The sequence below is a fragment of the Ictalurus punctatus genome, chromosome 3 (genome assembly GCF_001660625.3).
Source record: "Ictalurus punctatus breed USDA103 chromosome 3, Coco_2.0, whole genome shotgun sequence".
Taxonomy (NCBI): domain Eukaryota; kingdom Metazoa; phylum Chordata; class Actinopteri; order Siluriformes; family Ictaluridae; genus Ictalurus; species Ictalurus punctatus.
Window position 1 is genome coordinate 33,307,441 of NC_030418.2, and position 24,185 is coordinate 33,331,625.

A 24,185-nucleotide genomic window follows, 5' to 3' on the forward strand; every position below is an offset into this window, starting at 1 on the left:
CCGAAACCGTTGCCACAAAGTACAGTATGAAGTACACGATTGTACAGAATGTCTTCATACGTCGTAGCGTTACAGTTTCCCTTCAGCACTGCTACGAAGCCCAAACCTGTTCCAGCGTGACAGATGAACTGGAACACCTTCTCACCTTCTACATCAGTGCCTGACATCACTAATGCTCATGTGCATGATTGGGAAGAAATCCCCACAGTTACACTCCCAAAGCCTTCTCAGACGAGTGGAGGTTATCACAGTATAACACTAAGACCGGTCGGGGGAGTTCAACAAGCACACGAGTGTGATCGTCAGGTGTCCACAAACTTTTGGACGTTTCATCGTATTAGCCTTTTTTTAAATTTTATTTTAGAAAGAATAAAAAGACACGTCATCCGCATGTTCAGTCTGTATTTTCTACCTCAGATTTCTCGAGTAAATGCAAGCGCGTGTGTTTAAAGGTGTTGGTATCGAAAACCCCGATCTAAAGTTTGCGTCACTCCCGTGTACTAGTACTCGATCCAGCGATTGTGTTTTTTTTTTTTTTTTTTTGCTGCTTCTCCTTCCTTCATCTCTCTTACAACAGGGGCAGGAGATGGATACTTAGCCCTTGTATTATTATTATTATTATAACTATGTCTCTGAAAGGCCAGATGCCTGTATTTTATTCAGCCTCACTTGTAAGACACTTTAAAACAAAAAAAAAAAACAACAACAAAAAAAAACGTCTGCGAAATGAAAAAGTACGAACGTAAACGTAAGACGCGGGTGAGGCATCGTGTAAAACGCAGGGTTAAAACGCGCGAATGTCGCGATTATTATTCGCAAACGTGATCCTCGCAGCAGAGTGTCAGTGTTTTTATTGCTTTATTTCTTTATTTTTTGCAGATCGAGTTTTTACAGTATGGCGCGCGAGGACAGCCAGTGTGTTATAATGTGAGCGTTACAGACGTGTGACTCACTGCCTTTTATAATGCAGCCCCATTCACACCGGCTGCTGGAGGAACGAGGACTCCACCGAGCCTCATGCCTTAACAATAACAGCGGAAGACAGCTGGTGTGTGCTTACAATATGGTAATGCTGTTTAGCAGATCATGAAATTGCTTTTGCTTTAATGCTCCAATCAACAATCGCTGCAGTTACCAGGGCCATTTTAGTGCTGCTGTAACAAGTGTTTTGCCTGACAAATACATTACGACCTTTTTATTCTAACGACTAATTGAAAATGCTTCCTCGTGTGTGTGCTTCGCAGTCGCTTGAATTATAAGTTGTACATCCTCACCTGGAGCCATAAGAGATTAGTCAGACCTCGTTATGGCGTGTTTTTTAGCTAATCCCAGGTGAGTTGTTATTTTACGTTATAGATGTATATATTATTTAGGATCTGTGTAGGGAAAGATTTGAGTCAATGAAGTGTTGAAAACGACAGTGAGGTTTAACTGAATTGAAATATGTTTTCTTTTACACATATGGCGACGGTATCTCCCGTGGCTCTGATGGGAAAAAGAAGGGGGCGTGGCCAGACATACGCCATATCTCATCATTACGTCATAGCACTACCATTATACAGTATAGCACCGAGTCACGTAAACACCGCAATCCGATTAAGACAATATTCCGATTCCTCAAATTCGGATTCGCACCGCTGGAATATGCCGGTTTTAATCGGAAATTTAAAAAATATATGCGCACGCTCGGTCCGCAGGGAATCGTGGGTGCTGACAGATCCTTAGCTGTAGGCTAGGTATTTAGGAACGGCTCACAACAGCAACGTATACAGGAATATTCCGATGCCTGTACGCATATAAACGTCATATTCGGAATATGGCTGCAACCCGAATATAGATCTTTAACAGAATTTGATGTGCATGTATTTATTTTTTCTTAATTAGCCATTTTCTTAATTTTTTCTTAATTAGCCATTAACAAGGACAGAAATCTGGAATCAGGGCTGTACATGAAATTAACGAGTTATTCGTTGCAACTGAACGCGTTATAAAGTTTTAATAAACTCCCCACGCTTGCACTCTGCGGCGAACAGCAGCCCCGATAAACGATGCGCCGAAACGTTTCCTCGTTTCCAAACCGCGTCCGTGTTTTGAGAGCAAAGAGCGTTCGCGGATCGATCTGTTCGGCAGCGCGGCCACGGGAAGCTAAGACGCATCAGAGGGAGACGTTTTGCCGCTCCGCTCCACAGTCAGAGAGCAGGTTATTAAGTCCGTATAGGACACACAGCAAGCGGGAAAAGGAAAAACATATTACGAGATGCATCACGCTTTATCTTTACCGACCTCCCAGCCGCGGACGCGGCGTTTTCACACAGGCGTTTAAATTCGCCCGACTCGACAGCGGACCGTGATTCTACCGTCAGTCTTCGAAAGCGTTCGCTCCACATAATCGGCCGTTAATACGTTTTTGTGACAAAGGAGACATTTATGTCGCATTTAAAGAAGGAGTCTCGAGATGTTCCGCCACATTAAATCTAACTATAAACTCTTACTTATTAAATAAATGAAACATCGCGACCGCTAGCGTCGGAGCGCGATGCTAACGAGGAGGGAGGAATACACATTGGGGTGGTCCAGCCAAAAAAATGGATTTATTTTCAATGTAGAGGTCTCATGTAATCTGGACTCACACCACATAATCATTTCTATTTTTAATTTTTACTATCTGAGTTTGTTGTCATGGCTTTTTGCACTTTATCCCTAACCTTCCTGAAAGTTTTATGAATTCATATTTAATAATGTGCCCTCATGCACTGGTGTGTTTATTCAAGTACTTGTCTAAAATATGATATTTTATGCAGATCTTTGCTTCTTGGAGTGTAACACTAAAAGGGATTACTTATATAAAACTTGAATGAAATACTCTCTCTCTCTCTCTCTCTCTCTCTCTCTCTCTCTCTCTCTCTCTCTCTCTCTCTCTCTGTCTATCGCTCTCTCTGTTTTTTTTTTTTTTTTTTTAAGAATAACATGACCATTGCGTCAGTAACCACAAGCCGGTCACCATGACAGGTGATTTGTTGTTATAAACTGAAAATAAAAACATTTAGCAAGCTATTTATCCATGAAAGAACTTAAGCACCTGTTTATCTGTTGTTCGTTTAGCGGTGAAGTAGGCATTCGGATTCACACGATCAGTCTCGGCTTCGTTCGTGGAGAAACCGGAGAGGTGAACGCGAGGCCAGCGTGTCTAGACTGTAGGCTTTCGTGTCTTATTAACGCGGCTCAGAGAAGTAGCAGTCAACACCCTTTTTTTTTTTTTTAATCTTTTTTTTTTTTTCCCACGATGCCAGAAAACTTTCGAAAGTGTCGGTTTATGTTCTTTCCTCTACGTAAGAAGGGAACTAACTCGATTCGATGTCGGATTGGGACAATCACTTACGAGAGACCTGATCCAGCTTAAAAAAACAAAAGGGGCACGCGGCTATATTTTTTCGTCTCGTAGGGGACCAGATGTCCCCCGAATAGACAGGACTATCAGACAGTTTTGACTCGGCAGGGACATTCGGCTGGTCCCCATAATGAATTTTTTAGCTACATTAATAATAATGTCAGTGGAAGGTTTGGAAGGGACGATAATACAAATGTGTGTGTGTGTGTGTGTGTGTGTGTACGTATTTATCCCTTTGAGAAAACCAAAATGGACCCGATGTCCTCGCAATGATGGGAACATGTCAGATGTCCTCACAGCGTGCCCTTCTGCAGGGATTTTACCGTTACCGTAGCGACGATAATCACGAGGGACTTTAAGCGACTAAATCTGCATTCAGGCAGAAAACCAGAATCACTAAGCGACAGCTCTAATGCTACAGTGCTTAAAAAATATCAGAAACGCATTACGATATCATGTTTGACTTGGCGCGATGGTTTTGGGTCGCCGAGTCCGATTCATCTTTATAAAAACAGATTAGATCTCCGTGTAAGTGTCTTTGACCAAAGTACTCTGAATTCGTTAAAGGAAAACGCCATCGAATTCATAGCGGTGTTCCTGCTGTAGTAGAAGTGTGGGCTCCGGCTGCAGGAAGCAGAAGCGAGGGCTCTGGCTGCAGGAAGCAGCGCGTCAAATTCACACTCAGCTTTCCTGCTTTGCTTATTATATCAATGGAAGGGTTTCACAAAAAAGTAAAGCACATGTGTGTGTGTGTGTGTGTGTGTGTGTGGTCTAGCCTCACAGCTGGTAATGGTGCTATTTCTGGATTTTAGGTGGCAAGAAGGAAAGCAAAGTGTTCAAGAGTTCCCTTGTCAGTATCAAACCCCTGCTGCAGTCCTGCTCCTGGTTCTTCTCACGGTTACACAAGCCAGCCTCACACGTGTCTCTATAAACCTGGATCCTCACTACCTCCTGCCGGTGTAACGTGTTTTCTGGGTGTCCTGTCTGCGTATTAATCCAATGAAGATGTTCGGTTAAATCTTTGAGCTTAAAACCTTACGTTTAGAGAGATTCTAAACATCACACCAGTGCCAATTAACCTAACCCTAACCCCCTAATCCTAATCCCTAACCCTAACCCCCTAACCCTAATCCCTAACCCTAACCCCCAATCCCTAACCCTAACCCCAACCCCCTAACCCCTAATCCTAACCCCCCTAACCCTACCACCCCTAACCTAACCCTAACCCTAACACCCTAACCCTAACCCCTAACCCTAACCCCTAACCCCTAACCCCCCTAACCTAACCCTAAGCCTAACCCCTAACCCTAACCCTCTAACCCCTAACCCCCCTAACCTAACCCTAAGCCTAACCCCTAACCCTAACCCTCTAACCCTAATCCCTAACCCTAACCCCCTAACCCTAATCCCTAACCATAACCCCTTAACCCTAATCCCTAACCCTAACCCCCAATCCCTAACCCTAACCCCAACCCCCTAACCCCTAACCCTAACCCCCCTAACCCTACCACCCCTAACCTAACCCTAACCCTAACCCCCTAACCCTAACCCTCTAACCCTACCACCCCTAACCTAACCCTAACCCTAACCCCCTAACCCTAACCCTCTAACCCTAACCCCTAACCGTCCTAACCTAACCCTAAGCCTAACTTCCCTAACCCTAACCCCCCTAACCCTAACCCCTAATCCTAACCCTCTAACCCTAACCCCTAACCCTAACCCTATTTATTTATTTATTTTGTCATTTTGTACCGATGCGTGTGCCTGCATCCAATAACGTTCTTTCGTAAGTTTAAGTACGTTCGCACTGATCGTTTACTCGGCTGATCCATACACCGACGGGCTGTTTCGCTATTGCGGTTACGTCAACATCATCTCGCTCCCAGCGCGGTTTTCATTTTGTTTAGCTCGTGTACAGACGCCCCTCTAAGATTTTTCTATTTCAGCACACGGACCCGCAAAATATATCAAATAAAGCACCACGGCGGCAGAATCTACAGCAGGCTTCCGTCGGCCCCCGAACCAAGCAGAACATCACGCAGACGGTCGGCCCACCGCTTTCTGTGCCGAGTCAGTAATTGCTAAATTTACTGGAATCAGTATGGAGGAAGCAGAAGGACTGCCAGAGAACCACCAGATGTGCCAGAGAGCACTGGAACGGAAGAAATGTTGAGGAGAGAGAGAGAGAGTGAGACAGAGAGATGCTCAGCTTTAGATGAACTTTTGAACTTTTAAGTTTAGTCCATGAAGTGGCACTTTTTATCAATGCTGGCCTCGGCAGGATTTCTCAGGAGACCACGGGCAGATGACTGCAAGGTCATCCGTCTCACACAAGACAGAGTGTGTGTGTGTGTGCGTGTGTGCGTGCGTGTGTGTGTGCTGTGGGGCTACAAAAGGATCACATAACATTTGGTGGTATGCTGTGAATCGTTGATGAGTTTTCTACAGCAGCAGCTCTGACAGTAGTGCAGCTGCAAATTCACCGCACTCATTCTGATACGTTATCGTTTCTATAGTAACGGCTCAATCATACGGGCTTACATGGCAAACGCTCATAATAATGTAAGTCTAACAATAAACATTATAAATGTGCTGTTTTTTTTAATAAAGAAAATTGTTGAAACTGTGAATTTTTATCCAAGGAGATTATTATTATTATTATTATTATTATTAATATTAATATTATGGGGCAGTGGAGGCTCAGTGGTGAAAGGCTCTGGGTGACTGATCAGAAGGTCATGAGGTCAAGCCCCAGCACTGCCAGGCTGCCACCGTTGGGCCCTGGAGCAACGCCCTTAACCCTCAACTGCTCAGCTGTATAAATGAGATATATGTAAGTCGCTCTGGATAAGCCTAAATGTAAATATTATTATTATTATTTATTTTTGCCTGTTTATAGCTGCTATAACATATGAGCATTTTCATATTCTGCCCAAATACTTGATAGTTGTTCATGAGTCCCTTGTTTGTCCTGAGCAGTTAAACTGCCCCCTGTTCTTCAGAAAAATCCTCCAAGGCCTGGGTTTCTATAACTACGCTCAGTCAGCATCGCACCGCAAGATTCATTCCTCTGACACGTAGGTAACGTAACCATGCTGCTTTTCAGAATATCCTGGTCATTTGCGATACTCGGTGGCACGGCCGTAGGAAACAGAAGAGGTCCTCGAATCCATTTTAAGTCATTGAATTAAGGTGAACCGTGCGGGTCATTATTTTACCGAGCGATCACATCTCTCTGTTCTGAAATCTGCAGTACTAAATGAACGGCCATTAACAAACAAGGCTTTTGTAATTAGCCAACTTGTTGAAAAACATAAGCTGGATGTTTTCCTGACAGAAACATGGCTCGACCGTAATTACAAATTTATACTTAAACATAAACACACACACACACACACACATACGCACCTCCAGGATTTTCATTCTTCTGTATGCCTGGAATGGTTGAGAAGGGCGGAGATGTTGCCTGTCTATACCGCCATACTTTCTCTGGGGGCGCACGGTGGCTTAGTAGTTAGCACGTTCGCCTCACACCTCCAGGGTTGGGGATTCCCACCGTGGCCCTGTGTGTGCGGAGTTTGCATGTTCTCCCCGTGCTGCGGGGGTTTCCTCCGGGTACTCCGGTTTCCTCCCCCAGTCCAAACACATGCATGGTAGGCTGATTGGCGTGTCCAAAGTGTCCGTAGTGTATGAATGGGTGTGTGAGTGTGTATGTGATTGTGCCCTGTGATGGATTGGCACCCTGTCCAGGGTGTACCCCGCCTTGTGCCTGACGCTCCCTGGGATAGGCTCCAGGTTTCCCCGTGACCCTGAAAAGGATAAGCGGTATAGAAGATGGATGGATGGACATATTTCTCTGGGGAAATCTGAAACATTTGTGTACCTTCCAGTGCATCTCAAGAGTGATCAGTCTGAAATGTTACTAGTTATCTTTCACCGTCCTAGACTTAACGAAGGTTTTCTTGATGATTTCGGGGCACTGCTTTCTAGGATATTAACTGACTATGAATATGCGTTAATTACCGGTGATTTCAACACCCATACGGATGTTGGTGGTCTCTGATCCATGGACTGTCAGCATTCACAGGGTTACTAACCTCTTTTGGCCTCATGCAGCATGTATCTGGCCCCACACACAAACACGGCCATACACCGGATCTGGTGATCTACGATTTAGCTATTAATGAACCAAAGACAGTCGACATTGTCATTTCTGCCCACTATTGTGTCTTCTTTGAAATTTCAGCATGTACTAACACTGAGTGATAAGAGGACTGTCACTAAGTGCCATCTCACTGCTGCGAACTTCATGGAGCTCATATCATCTCTAGGGTTAGCATTAGTGGGGAGCTGTAATGTCCGGCTGAACAAATGCATTAACTCTGTTGCCTCTATAAAAACAAAAAGTGTGTCTGGGATAATTAAAGCTGCCCCTCGGAGAAATAGTACCTCCACTGTAAATCTTAAAAGAGACTGTGGAAAAGTCGAAGGGCGATGGAAGCACACAAAGCTTATGGTTCACCAAGCTATCTGTAAAAACAACTTGAAAATGGCTTCTTGGTTGGAGTGAAACCCTGCACCCACACCGGCCCTTTGTGGGTAACATCGGACACCCCTGGTTTAGATCCTACTGAAGTGGCAGGGAATATTATGTTGCACCGGGTACACACATCTCCAGACGTCATGCGATATCTTGTGGTGTTCCCCAAGGCTCAATTTTGGGTCCATTGTTATTTAACTTATATATGCTGCCATTAGCTGGTGTAATTAATTGATAAAACATCTCCTTCCATCAGTATGCGGATGACACACAACTCTTATCTCACACTTGCACCAGATGCCCACAAGTCCATTAGCACCCTTGTGAACTGCATAGATAGCGTAAACTTGTGGATATCACAGAGCTTTCTGCAGCTAAATAAAGATAAGACAGAAGTACTTATTATCGGAAATGACGCACAGAGAAAGTTAATTATGCCATATCTAGACTCTTCGTCTCTCAAGGCGAATGACTGCGTTAAGAATTTAGGGATCGTGTTTGACGGTGATCTCGCTTTTCAAAAGCCATCTTAGCAATGTTTGTAAAACAGCATATTATCACCTCCGTAGCATCTCTAAAGTAGGTGATGTTCTCTCCCCCACAGATACTCATACTGTGCATGCATTTGTTACATCTAGACTCGACTACTGCAACAGTGTTTCGGTCGGCTTACCAAAGAGCCCCATCAAACACTTACAAAGAGTTCAGAATGCATCTGCAAGAATCCCGAGACGTACTATTCCGAAGAATCAGATCACTCCAGCACTTAAATCACTTCACTGACGACCTGCGTCTTCCAGAATTGATTTAAAAATCCTGTTATTCATTTTTAAAATGTCTTCATGGTGGTGCTCCAACATACCTTTGTGATATGATCACTTAATAAATATACTCCTGCTAGATCACTCAGGTCATCCAACCACAACCTGATGGTTTTACCCAAGACGGGGCTGAAAAGCGGCGAGTCGGCCTTTAGTCACTACGGGCTAAACCGTGGAACTCTCACCCTGACAACCTACGTGCGGTTGATTCAATTAGTACTTTTCAAAATATATATTTTTTACGTTTTTAAGAAGAATTTTAGCAGTGCGGTCGGCACGAGACGTTCGTTTTTCAAGAAGCTCTCATCGCAAACACTCGCGTCACAAAGGTGAGCTAATTACAGCACTCCTGTCCTATAAAGGTCTAGTTTTATATACTGATAAGGTCTTCCGTCTCTTTCAGTGACCACAGCAGCGCATCACTTCATCCCTTGCCATCACAAAACTTGCAATAATGTCACAATTGGAATCAATGGTAAATGGTCTGCACATATATAGTGTTTTTTTTTTTTTTAACCTCAACAGTTCTACAAACGGGTTCTCATTCACCCATTCACACACACGCCAATGGTAGCAGAGCTTCCGTGCAAGGCGCTAGCTTGCCATCAGGAGCAACTTGGGGCTCTTGCCCAAGGACACTTCGGCATGTGCAGTCACGTGGGCCGGGAATCGAACCGCCACTACGACTAGCGGACAACCCGCTCTACCACCTGAGCCACAGCCGCACACGCGTTCCATCTCTTTCACGATCACATTGCTTGGCACGTAGCGCAGACGGCGTACAGCTTCCACGATTTGTACCGACCACTATTTTCAAGAGGTTCTCTGGACTGCTCTCAGACCCGAAAACCGCTTTCATACTTCGTGGAAAGTCTAGGAAGGCCAGAAAAAGAGATAGAGTGTGAAAATGACAGCGACTGACTTGTTTCACGGACGTTCCGCAACACGAAACGTGGCGAGGAAAAACTCCCTCAGATGATATCAGGAAGAAACCTTGAGAGGAACCAGACTCGGAAGGGAACCCGTCCTCATCTGGGGAACATTTTTTATATAATAATATAAAACATCTTATATAATAATCACGAGTGATAGTTCGTGTCCGGCCGCATCACACCACAGTGTCGCGTACCAACCCTGCTGATTGTTTCCAGATGCAGGAAAGGTTTCCGTGTTAATTGGATTATGTTGTGCGTGCGTTAAAGGAGGTGTGAAGTGCTTGTTTTCGGTTTGTAAAGTACTTCAAACGTTAGTTTGTCTTGCTCCGTCATGCCAGCACAGCGCAGGTACTCGATGCTGTTTGTGGTGTGTGAAATTGTTTTGCTCTTCACCGTCTGCTAGATTGGCATCGTGCACTTCCCACACCAGAGACCAAAACAAGACAACACTGGATTTTTGGTCTCTTTACTTTATTGGGTGCGCGGTACATTGTTTGCTCTTGTTTTTTAAACACGGACCCGTGCCGGGACGTCTGAGGCGCCCGTGGCCGAATCAGAGCGGCAAAAAAAAAAAGAAAGACAGCATGAAAAGAAGACGCATGAATTTATTCAAGGCCGAGTCAGGCTGCTGGAATAAGAAGTGAAAACGCGATGTTTTATTAAACAGCTATCACCGGACTGTAGAGTTTTCCTTTTTTGTTCTCTGGCATGCATATATATATTTTTTAAAAAAAACCTCTCGTCTACAAGGCTTTAGAACACATGGATTGATGGATGTTGGATTTGACTGGGAATGTACGGTGTAGTTAGTCTGGATCGTTTCACTCCACACTGACTGGTCACTTTAATAGGAACGCTTGTACACATGCATATTGATGCAGTTCCAATCAGCCAGTCATGTGGCGCATGAGCGCAGTGCATCAAATCATGCAGATTCAAGTCAAGAGCTTCAGTTAATGTTCGCATGAGGACATCGGGGTTATCTCTACGACTTTCTGCGACCGTGTCAGAGGGGCCGGTTTGAATATTCTGGGATTTTTCACAGTCGAGCAAACAAAACATCCAGCCGAGGGGCAGTCCTGTGACGGAAAACACATTCTTGATGAGAGAGCTCAGAGGAAAGGAAGTCTAAGGTAACTGACAGGAAGTCAAAGGTAACTCTTTACAATTGTGATGAGCAGACAAGCATTGCGAGTTTACGCATTGTGATGCTGCCACATGATTGGCTGATTGGAGGAACGAGCAAGGTTATATGTGTTCCTATTAAAGTGGCCATTAAGTAAGTGTGTGTGTGGGCGGGGGGTGTTCTTTTTGCGCTGCTTCATTACTTTGCAGCATGCAGGGATGCAGTGAGAGAAGGCAGTCTAGGCAGCACCTCATTTAGAGAAATTCAATCCTCGTAGTTAACAGCAATGCCCCTGAGGGCAGGTAATGAAAGATTTCTAGCTGCTTTTGCCTCCGCGTGACCTCATCTTTATGAGCTGGATATGGACAGTGCTCCTTCTCCTCTGGGTGTCAAATCCTCGAGTTGTGTGAAAACTGCAGCGTAGCAGAAGTGCAGGAATAAATAACGCCGAGGCCTGAAAGTGTGCGCTCTAAGAACCGAATTACCTTTCAGCAGACGACGAAGAAATTATTTCATATCGAGGTCTGGGGTTATGTAAATTTCCTCCAGCGTTATTTGCTGAAATGGAGCGATGAAGAAACACCGACCTCGGGCAAGATAAATACCAGGAAGCGGGTCAAATGCTGAAAATGGAAACGGTCCATTTTCTCCAATTCTCGGTCGGATCGGCGCAGTTTGCCTTATTATCGCTGCACTTTTCGGCTATTTGCTCCCATTTATTGAAAAAATAGGACTTTTGTCGCACAAATAGATGACGTTTCAGAGTAACAGAGCTACCTTTACAGTCGTCTCAGACACCGTGCTCGATTTTAATCGAGACTGTAAGCGGCTGCGTGTTTTAGTGCCGGACTAATATAAATACCAGAAGCAATAAACGAGAGGAAGGAAAGATAAATTAGTTTGTGGCAAATCACCAAGTTGCACAATCCTCAAAAGAGTGAAGCACCAAAGGGAGACGGGCAGTGTGTGTGTGTGTGTGTGTGTGTGTGTGTGTGTGTGTGTGTGTGTGTGTGTGTGTGTGTGTGTGTGTGTGTGTGTGTTTTATGCAATTACTTAAGAGATTAAAAGACGTATCTCAATATAATGAAATGCACACAGCCATAAACTTATCAGATCTAAAGAAAAAGGGTGTGTTTTGCACAAGCTATTTGCGCAGATAAATTATTTTACTCTTAAAGTGAACCCCGCCTATGAAGACTTGTATGGCTTATTAGATCACCGCCGACACCCGCTTTATAAATCCGCTATACAACACCACTCTAGAGGTCAGTTTAAAAAAAAATAATAAAGAATAAATTAAAATCCGCGTACTCGTAGGCCGCCGTCGCTGTTTACGTCGCGAAGTGTTCTGGGTAGCGACGTCAAACGGTTGCGACGGTCTTGATTCCGCAGCGACCCTACAGAGACGTAAACACGTCTTCGGCCTTTTCAGTTCGAACCCGAGCGTAACATGAGCGAGGAGGCCGATATAGGAGACATTACTCGGAATGAAGAGGTGAGGAGGCGAGAGCGGGGTAAGATCCACGGTGTCCGTGTAGCAAACCGCACGTCTACGCCGACCGAGAGCGATCGTTTTATGACGAAACGTATTCTAATATCAATGATCGTGGAGATGATCGGCTATTATCTCACCGCCGTGTACTTTAACGTGTTAAAATTCCGACGGCCCGTTAACGCGCCGTCACCATGTTACGAGCGAGTCTGTGCTATCTACACAGCCGCTATGTGTACGAAGGAAACTCATGTCTTCGGAAAGCTAAGATCCTTGGGATTCAATCGATATATTCGATTGATTTTGAGATACAATCACAACAAGCAGCTACAATCAACGTCTCTGTCAGACCACCGACATACAAACAAACACTCACGAAACGGAGGCAACTCACCTCATATGAAGCAATCCACTGATCCATAACATCCTGACAGGAACAGTCTTGTTACACTGGCGAAGGTCCGAATGATCCAATTATGTAAAAATATGTATGCGTGTACTCCAAATGGTCCAAGAACAGCTTTCATTTTACTGTGGGTATGTCATGGCTAGGCGTTTTAGGCTAATTTTACAGGAGTTTCATGGTATGAGAATGTACTGTAAAGAAAAGTGCACTAACCTGTATCACAGTACACAAGAACTAGAAAATTCCAGCACACTGTGATATTCTTTTCCTGCTGTGGGGATAGGGACTAATTCTTTTGAGTGCTCAAGCGCAACCATTTTCCATCATCGACTCAGAGCGCATCCCACATGTCACGTAAGGGCGGCCTACGTAGGTTAAAATCTGTATTAAATATGAAGGGTTTTTAAAGTAACGAACATATTTCATGTGTTTCTATCAAGGCATTTTAGTAGCAGGGGGCAATTATTGCGTGTTAAGGCCTACGAGTCTTCATAGTCGGAGTTCCCTTTAAGATTGATCAGAAAGGTGTTTCTAGAACCGCTTTGGTAAAGTATCAGTTGTTCGTTATTGTTTTATCCCGCAGTTTTGATCAGAGATCGTAATATTGCTAATAAATAAAAGATCGAATTGTTTAATTGAGCCTCCACGGATAGAGGCGTAGCCGAGTGGTGTTCGGAAACGATGCAGGTGGCACACTCTGAGGTCTTTCTCCTTTTCAGGGATTTGCGCTCGGACTGAGTGATGGACATGTTTACAGCTGGACAGACGGCTTGAGGAGAAGAGACTGGCACGACAACGAGAGCATAAGGAGAGACGAGATGCGTATTGGTAAGCCCACGACACCTCAGCATCTGGAATACACACACATTCGGTCCGTTTACTCACTCATTCCTCCACCCGTCCTTTCTGTTTGAGTTGTATTATGCGTTTGATGATGTTACAAGTCTCTTTTGCAGCAGTAAATTACAGACCCACTGCCTATAGTTAAAGTGGAGTGATTTCACATCCCCGACTGACAGACATGTGAAATACAGTTAACCTTGAGTCACCAGTGATGTCAAGTTTGCCCACATCTCCTACTGGGGACTAATAAAGTACACCCATCCATCCATCCACCCATCCATCTATCCACCCATCCATCCTTCTATCCTTCTATCCTGCTGCTCACAAAGCCAAATAACCTTAAGTCATAATTAATGTCATGTTTGCCCAAATTTCCCCCTGGGGACTAATGAAGTATCCATCCATTCGCTCATCCGTTCGCTCATAAGTCCGTTCATCCTTTCATCCACTCATTCTTTAGTTAGATCGTTCACCCACCCATCCATTCATCATCACATTCACTCATCCATCCTTCCTTCCATCCCCCTGCTCATCCACCCTTCCTTTACTCCATCCATCATTCAATACATCCACGTGTCTGTCCGTCTGGCCATCCACCGATTCTTTAGTTAGTCCATTCATTCATTTAATTAGCCCATCCATTCCATCTTTGATCATAGAATTTTTATTGGAAATTTGCATTTTACACATTATAACACCACACCCAACAACCCCAACAAAACAACCACAGCCAAAACCAAAAGAAAGGGGGAAACAAAAAACAATAACAAAGAAAGATTCAAAGAAAAAACCCCGTTCTTTAGCTAGTCCTTTCACCCATCCATCATCCCATCCATCTATCTGTCTGTCTCCCCACCCATCAGTCTATTCATACATTTTTTTACTCGTCCATATTTCCACCCATCCATTCTTCAGTACATTCACTCATCTGTCTCCCCCACACCCTTCTGTCTGTCCATCCATCCTTCCATTACTCCATCCATTTACTCCGCTATCCTCGCTTTAATGCATCCATCCATCTATTCTTTAGTTAGTCCATTCACCCATCCATACGTCCGTCTGTCCGTCCATTCATTCTTTTGTCCGTCCATCCATGCATTCTTTAGTTATTTTTTTCACTCCATCCTTCAGAAAATCCATCCGTCCGTCTCCCCAACACCCATCTGTCTGTCCATCCATCCATTACTCCATCCATTCATTGATTCTTTAGTTAGACCATTCACCCATCCATCCTTCCGTTAGACCATTCACCCACTCATCCATCCATGCATTCTTTAGTTAGTCCTCTCACCAATCCATCCATCCTTCAGTACATTCACCCATCCATCCGTCTCCCCCACCCCTATCTGTCCATACTCCATCCATTCATCATTCAATTATTTAACCCATCACACTATCCACCTATCCACTCATCCATCGATGCATCTAAATTGTCCAACTCATCTATGGTAAATTGTCTGCACTTATATAGTGCTTTGTTTGGATGTTTCTCATTTACCATTCACCCATTCACACACACTCACACACACACTCTCAGACGCACTTTCACACTCACAGCTAGCCAGCCATCGGGAGGACATTTCGGCATGTGGAGGCCGGGAATCTAGAACCCTGCGATTAGTGGACAACCTGCTCTACCACCTGAGCCAAAGTTGCCCCATCGCATCTCCTTTTCAGCCATTAGATCAGAGAGTAAATGAATGAGTGAAAGGAGAATGTCGCACCGAAACAGGGACAGAAGTAATACAGCAGATTTCTGCAGGGATCATGGCATAAGGACAGATTTTCATCCATGCACAGCTTTCTTTCGCTCTCTCTCGCTCTCTTTTTCTTTCATTATTACTGTGTTGCCTTTAGCAGTGCCACCCCAGTGTAATATATCTGCATCCCTTCAGTGAGTTTTTGTTATTTGGGTTAAGGAGACATTGCTCTGATCCAATACCTCACACGAAATGAGGAGAAATATTTCTCGAGTTCAGAGTGCCATGTTAGCAGATAAAAGCCATCAACAAGCCTGATTAATCAGTGAGAACCTTACAGAATAGTTTACAGCTTTACACTGTTTGGAGTATAATGGAGTCGTAAGTCTGCGTATTAAACAGATCGATCTGTGAGATTAGACGGCGTGATGTAATAGTTTTCCCTCCGGAGTGTATCCAGGGTCTCGAGTCTCTTTGCATATGGACACTTCAGCTCGAACGTTCTGGGTTCCACCATCACATCACACCACACCACATCACATCACATCATCACGCAAAGTCAGAGATTTAACGATACACACCAACTGTTGGTGGCAAATCTTATCCCAACAGGCACCACGTTAAGCCTTCCATTCATTTTTCATGACTCCCAACTAATTTTAGACATCGGAATATGAAACCAGGGGATTTAAATAATGGATTTGCACCAATCTGCTCTCATTTGATCAACAAATTGCTTTCTGGGTGACTGCAGTGTAGATGATGGCAGTTTAACCACTACACACGAGATGGAACGGGATTCCAGCTTGTATTTTTGTGCATATTACACAAAACAGAGCCGTAAACTAGAACCGTATTTTGACTGTGCTTTTATAGCCGTTCAGTAATGACGCATAAACAAGCTTCAGTGCACCGCCTCACATTCCAACACGTTTAAACTAGTTTTGCTGTGGTCCTTTTTAAGTCCACAGCACTGTTCATTTCTCAGAATGAATTATTATCGAATCGTCTCCCATAACAGCAGCCCCGGCAATAGTGCGGCTGAGAATCCCAGGTTTATATTAATGTAATCGTCGTAATTGTTATAATTTCGACAGTAAAAGCTCGTACACGGTGTATAAGCGTCGATCACGCTGAAGTTTTCTGTGAGGAGACGTTTATTTAACTTTTATGGAAGGAGTCTCCAGTGTCGGTAAAGCAAAAACATTACATGTTCTGGCAAGTTTTCAGTTTGAAAGGTAAGATGACAAGTCGTGTTATTTATTTTTATCTTCAAGATATATATATATATATATATATATATATATATATATATATATATATATATATATATATATATATATATATATTACCTCAGTCTCCTCAGGGATAAAACTCTCTCATCCGGACCGCGATTCAGTTACCACAAAATATTTCCTTCAAACCCAGATGTTCATTTCACGTGGTCATACGATCACGCTCGATTCATAACGCGGCATCCAAGCGGTCGAAGGGTCGAAACCGATGTTCCAGCAACAGTTTACAATTTACAACGAAATACAATAAAACAATAATAACGTCGTACAGAAGAAGCATCCGTCTTTCGTTTTGTGATTCGGGGAGTGTTTACGAGACTAAATACGCCCGGTAGCAGCACTCAAACATCCCCACCCACCCTTCTCCTTCCCCCAACAAGAAAATCTGCATAGAAGATTACGGACATGTGTATCCCCACGGGACTAAAATGATTAGACGCTGAGTTTACCGAACAACAGAAGGTAATTCAGCTTGTAATTTTCTTAGAGGAGGATGGAGGGGAAAAAAAAAAGCCAGACGTGGCTGAACTGGACGGAAATAAACTCCCAGAGGAGCACGTGTAAAAGAGGAAATTACCCCAGGACATCAGACGGAGAGAGCACGAGTGGGAGATTCACATTGCAGAGAGTGTGGAAATGTTAACTAAGCTCACTCGGTTGTATGAAACGTTTATCACTGAATTACTAACCGAATGTGTTAGTCTGAAAGGTCGACCTGTTTATAAAGTATAAGGAATGAAACACTTAGGGGGCATGCTGTTATAGGTAAATCATCAATGACCGGCTAGTGTGGTGGGACCTGACGCAGAGCAGAAGTGAATTATGTTCCAATAACGACGTGTCCTGAAGCGTTTATTGCTCTTATACCTCAGCAATTTGATAATGATCGCAATATTTAATTTATAGGGTTTTTTTAAAAATAATTATTTAATGATGTGGAATGCCCAGGAGACACGATATTACTTATCGCAGCTATAAAGAGTCATTCTCTCATCAGACTTTTTTCTCTCTCTGTTGAAGTTAATAAGACAAAAAGACCAACCTTGTTCTGGAAAGCGTCGTTGTCGTGGCGATATCGAAACACTGACACCGGAGACTCCTTCCGTTAATAACAAATTGAAGTCTTCTTACTGAAAGAATAACTAGATGTTTTGTTTTGGTTTTTTTTTTGTGGGTAAATGACATGTTTATTTTTAATGTTTATTATTAGCCTTAGATCACGCAGATTGTCCGCCATCCAAGTCCCATACAAGTGAATGAGGTGTTACTATAGCGACGATAACGCATTAGAACAAGCCCATTAATATACCGCTGTGAGATGGTACTACTGTCAGAGCTGCTGTTATTGACAATTAATCACCACTGTCTGACCAATCAGATTTGAGAATTCAGCAGCGTTGTGCTGAATAGCTGAATCCTGCTTATCCTCCGAGTCAAACTTGATTATTTTTTTTTTCTTTACTTGAAAGGACAGGCATTGCTGTGATGTTTATTTAGTACAGCCCTAAACACAATCGGAGTTCAGAAATACAGGAAATTCTGAACTTTAAAAAAAAGAAAAGAAAAGAAAAAAAAGTTTAGTTTGTCGTTTTTTTTTTTTAATGAGCTTGCTTACCTGGGTTTGATACATTCGCAAGCCCGCATTCTTTTAGTTACACTTTGGCATTTAATATTTAGTCAAGCTGTTCTGAATCTTTTTAATGGCCAAGAGAAGGGAAGTATGCAGTGTTATGAATCATATTTTCTGTTTGAGTCCATGGTCCTGGGAGAATGCAGTAAGGAGTGGGAGTGGGGTTTCGGTAATTATGCACAGAGAGACGACATTCTGCACACAAACAGTGGGAGAAGGAGCGATTCTGTGGGAGAGTGTGCATTAAAATGTGCTTTTGTGATACCGATAATTGCCAGAATGCTGCCGTTAAATTATTGACATCATGCTCTCGTGAGCAATGCTGCAGAGATCCTCATCTGTAACATGATAAAATGTCAATGAAACTGAAAGAAAAGAAAAAAGAAGCCTTTATTTGTTACAGATACATTACAGAACAATGGAATTCTTTTTTTTTTTATATATCTCAGCTTGTTACCAAGTTGGGGTCAGAGCGCAGGGTCAGCCATGATATGGCACCCCTGGAGCAGAGAGGGTTAAGGGCCTTGCTCGAGGGCCCAACAGTGGCAGCTTGGTGGTGCTTAGACTTCTGATCAGTAACCCAGAGCCTTAAAGTGCACCTATAACGGTTTTTTCAAATATCACCTTTCATAAAGTGTGTTATATACGTAGCTGTTTGTGAATGTAAAAAATCTGTAAAGTTTCAAAAATCAAAGCGCACGACAAACGGAGTTATCGACTCCCCAAAGAAGGAATCGATTCTGAACAGCTGAATCGAGTCGTTAGTGATTCCAGACTTTGCTTCCTGTATTAACCTACGTAGGTGTGTAACAAAAAGCCCCGCCTCTGCTCTTCATCGGCTGCTCGCTGACAGACGGAGCTGGAGCTCGTCACGGTAGTGGGCGTTTCCTTTTCGACGCACTGACAGCGGTAGACCAATCATGACAGACTGGGACGTCTGACCAATCAGAGCAGAGTATGCTCTCTGAAAGGAAGAGTTTAGAAAGAATCATTTAGAACGGATCATTTAACGAGTCATTTGAGACACGGGGGGTGGGGTATAATGCTGCAGTTTAAATTATGAGCACGTTAAAGTGTTTTTTGGCCTTGGATGCATGTACGTTTATTATACAAGACCTCTAAAACAAACTTAGGCACGTTTCAAATCCATAATAGGTGCACTTTAACTATTGAGCCACCACTTCAAATTTGTTCATTGAAGATAGTAATTTTAACAAACAGATTGAGGAACAGATGTGAATACTATGTTGTTGTTTTTTTGTTTTTTTTCTTCTCAATAGCACTGTAGCAATATATTTTTTAAACATAATGTTTTTGCTTGGTTGTTGCGACAGCGTTCTATTTTTCTGGATGAGTGGAATAAACGGCGTGTTTTGAAATCAGTCTTATATGATGAAATTTATGTCATAATAATAATAATAATAGTAATTAAAGATGCGAGCAGCATTTTCAGGGGCCAAGCACGCAGACTCGGTGAGCCGCACATTCACGGAAGATTTGTGATACAATTGTTGTTCAATTGATTGTAAGCAATCACAGGAAAGCAGAGCTTGGCACTCTTGGCAAAGGGATTGAAGGCTGATTTGTAGTTCCACTCATGATGTGTATGTTTTGACCATGGACAGTGGTGGAATTGTCTGACTCTAAGAGGAAATGTCTTGATGAACAAATAGGCAGCAAGGTGGCGTTGCTGTTGCGTCTGGCGCTACCGCTGTGACCTGTGGTGTTGTCTGTTGCTACTTTGACCTGTGGTCATGATTGCTCCTACTCTGACATGATTTTTTTTTTCTCCTCATATTTTAAAAATATCTAAGGTGTTTATGGTTTTATCCCATCTGTCTGGCACTTTTTTCCCCACTTTGTACAACTTTAGACAGGTCTCACGATGATGTGAGCCAAATTTGGTGAAGCTTGGACAAAGTTCGGCAGAGGCGTAGCAAAAATGGCTCTTAGATGGAAGCATTTTCGGCATGTTGTTGTAAATTTTGACCAGTAGGCGGCGCTTTCACGGGATGTGTTGCATAGCCTCGGGGCATGGTCCTGAAGTTGCCTACCAAGATTTGTGTCAGTGTGCAAGGTCGTTGCTGAAATTCAGCCTCACGTCCTGTTTGGCAGCTTCGCTGTCAGATATATTTTTTATGAGGCTTACTCTGAAGATGGGGCGCACGGTGGCTTAGTGGTTAGCACGTTTGCCTCACACCTCCAGGCTCGGGGGTTTGTGTGTGCGGAGTTTGCATGTTCTCCCCGTACTGTGAGGGTTTCCTCCGTATACTCCGGTTTCTTCCCCCAGTCCAGAGACATGCATGGTAGGCTGATTGGCATGTCCAAAGTGTCCGTAGTGTATGAACGGGTGTGTGAGTATGTGTGTGATTGTGCCCTGCAATGGACTGGCACCCTGTCCAGAGTGTGCCCCGCCTTGTGCCCGATGCTCCCTGGGATAGTCTCCAGGTTCCCCGTGACCCTGAAAAGGATAAAGCGGTATAGAAGATGGATGGATAGATGGACTCTGAAGATGTTCTGAAGACATGTGCCAAATTTGGTGATGATTGGACACAATTTATAGGAGGAGTAGCGGATAAACTGTTTTTGACACAATCCAAGATAGCAGAAAAAACTAATTAGGCGGAAATTGATGTCATAGGGTGCGTTGAACTCGTCTCTGCCTGGAGAATCCAGAGATGCCTGGCTTTTAAACTTTGGACACACAGTTCAAAAGTCATTACCTTAAAGGTACTTCCAAATTTGACCCGAAGGTGGCGCTAGATCTTTGACAGAACGTGGCCCAAATTTGGTCAGAATGTTCCTTAGACCCTCCCCAATCAGTATGTCAAACATCACAAGTTTTTAATAGACAGTTCTATGGACACCCTAACCAGAAAAAGAAGAAGAATAAGAAAGGTAGAATAACATTAGGGTGCCGGAGTACCTTCTATTTTCCCCTCAAATGACGTGAGACAAAAACGTACAGATTTTGTCGATTAGCTATTCTTGATTGATGGATGTCGGCGAGCCCTTTTCCGTGATACCCGTAGCATTTACAGTGTTTAATTTTGGCCGGTCACTCAATCGAGTTTTATAAACGTACACTGAAATGAAAATACTTTGATCCAAAATCTCATGATTAAATGATTGTCGGTGTTATTTTCTCTTTTTCGTTCTCCCCCAAATTTGTTTCGTATGAGTAACCTTGAACCAACTGCAAGAAGCAGCAAATTTACTGTACATCATGGAGATACACTGCTAAACGTTCATCTTTCTCACTGTTTACCCCAGCTTCGAAATGAAAAGCCTGGAATTCTAATTACCAAAGATTTCCTGCGCACACACACACACACACACGCACACACACTCAAGCACATACAAAAGCATGCACATTTCGAAGACGATGTTTATGTGTGTGTCGTAGGGAAAGGAGAGCAGGGGAAGCCGTACCCGCTTGCAGAGGACGAGTGTGACGATTCAGTGTACAAAGAGAACGGCTTTAATATCTACGTGAGCAACAACATCGCACTGGATCGCTCGCTGCCCGACATCAGACACCCCAAGTGAGTAAAAGATAAAAAAAAGTAAAGATCTATCCTCCCTATGGATCATCTGTATTAGTTTTGAAGGAACTTTAGTAAGTTAAGTTACGTAAATCAGTACATCTGTTTATTAGTAACTACTGTAGGTTGAAATACTGAATACATGGACAATGTCTCATATATAGTTATATATATATATATATATATATATATATATATATATATATATATATATATATATATATAGTTTCATTGAGGTGAATGTGTATGCCGTACACTGTATATCAGTCTTATAACTTGTTGTATATTGCATTTGTATTTACCTTTACATTTATTTATTTGCCAGTCACCTCACGGTTGCGTCCAAAGTGACTTGGCTGAGTCCAGAGCATTCAGCGGAATAATTGAGGGTTAATTGCAATTCTCTAGGGTCAAACAATTGTTCTCTCGGAGTCATTAGATTTAATCTAACAATCTACCAATCACTAGCTTCGAACGTTAAACACTGACCCCGTTGCCATCTCCGAGTTATTCTATTTTATTTCACTTATCTGTTTATCTACTACACTTTAATTGGATTTTCACTGTATTTTCAACTGCATGCCAGTCAGATCTGTGTGACTTCTGCCTCGGAATCGTGAAACAGACCATTATTTCTTTTTTTTTTACGTGTGAACAAACTGAAGTTACAAAGGAAGCCATTTTTAAACTTTTTCTATGTCTTGTCTATGCGTAGCATCATTTTCATGCATGGCATTTAGCAGACGCGCTTATCCAGAGCGACTTACATTTATTTTATTTATACATCTGAGCAGTTGAGGGTTAAGGGCCTTGCTAAAGTCCCCAGCAGTGGTGCCTTGGCAGTCCTGAGGTTTGAACTCACGACCTTCCGATCAGTCACCCTAATCTGATAATCGAATTCTTAAACAATACGTTTCCATACAAAACTCTCCCAACAGGGTGAGCAAAGATGGCGGAAAAATAAGCTGGTGGTCTTCAGAACACAGTAACATGGAGGAAATGTACTAGGAATTTAGTTTATTTATTTATTTATTTCACGTCTCAGAGAACACCAGTTTTAGGATTATCAGTATGCAAATGAGCACATGATCGGATCATTCATGTTTTGTTTTTTTTACATCCTCTGGAGCTCGGTATCGCTGTTAAGACTTTAATTAGGAAACAGAGATAAGGGTTAAAATTTTCATCTTTTCAAGTCATTAGATTAACAGCAGAACATTATGTACTACTCCATCGGGTAATGTTGACAAACCTGGTGGCGTCATAATGCAAGAAAGTCTCGGTGAGTTTAGTTTTAATGGGTATAACCGTCACGAACCAAGAATCGGCTCGGAAGCAGAAGCGGGCGGCGGGTGTAGAGCGTGGTATCGGGAAGTTCAAGAAACGTAGTCGTAAGTAGGCAATGGTCAAGCGATCGGACGAACAACACAAACGGGGTCAGGCAGAGAGCGTAGTCGGAACCGGAAACAAGGGTCGAGGATAACGAGAAGACTAACTAACTAGATCGGCTTGGTAACGCAGAGAAACCAGTTGACTGAACGTATACTTCGCATTGATTCTAGGTGAATGACATCCCTAAGTACTAGCGGTGAGAGTTTGAGTTCTGATCTGACTGAGCTGTGACAATATCAAGCTCTGTCCTATGGAAGGCCATTTCCACCACAGAGACCACCACATTTTTTAACGCAATTGGGAATTTATACCTCGCAATTCCGACTTTATTTCCAACAATTGCGAGTCACAGTTCTGACAACACTGACTTTTTTCTCACAAATATGTGTTTGGTGTTCCCTTTGTTATTGAGGTGTGTGGTGTCATCATGCCATGATCTAAAGAGTTCTGTAAGGCTTTCAGAAAAAAAAGATTGTGGATGCCTACAAGTCCTGTATTTGAAATACATTATTCCACTGTAAGGAAAATCATCTAAAAGTGGTGCAGATTTCAAACAACCTCCTATTAGTCCAGGACTGACCTTCCCAGCAAATTCAGCCCAAGAGCAGACCGTCTGATGCAAAAGTAAGTCTCCAAGAACCCCAAAATTTCATTTAATAAAACATTAGAGTAAGACTACAGTTTGCCAATGAGCATATAGGGAAAGACCAGGCCTTTAGGAATAATGTGCTCTGGACAGACGAATCAAAGATCGAGTTGTTTGGCCACAGTAACAGCAGACATGTTTTGCATAGAACAAAGACAGTTTTTCAGGAGAAGCACCTCATAGCAACTGTGAAGCACGGTGGTGGAAATGTTATGGTTTGGGGTTGCTTCACTGCCACAGGGACTGGACAGCTTACATTCACTGATTCAACTATGAATTCTGCATCATATCAAAGAGTGCTTGAAGATAATGCGAGGCCATCTGTTCGAAAGTTGAAGTTGAACCGAAAGTGGATTTTCAAAAGGATAATGATCCTAAGCACACGAGCAAATCCACCAAGGAACGGCTCAAAAAAAGAAGAAATGG

The 24,185-nt window shown here is 43.1% G+C and overlaps 1 protein-coding gene across 1 annotated transcript in view; it reads left to right on the top strand.

Moving 5' to 3' along the window:
* Positions 1-24,185, top strand: part of galntl6 (polypeptide N-acetylgalactosaminyltransferase like 6) — a 253,498-nt gene that overhangs the window by 42,839 nt on the left and 186,474 nt on the right. The window contains exons 3-4 of the mRNA XM_017464226.3: positions 13,428-13,536; positions 21,583-21,721. Coding sequence (XP_017319715.1) covers positions 13,428-13,536; positions 21,583-21,721 — 248 coding nt within the window. The remainder of the gene's footprint in view (positions 1-13,427; positions 13,537-21,582; positions 21,722-24,185) is intronic.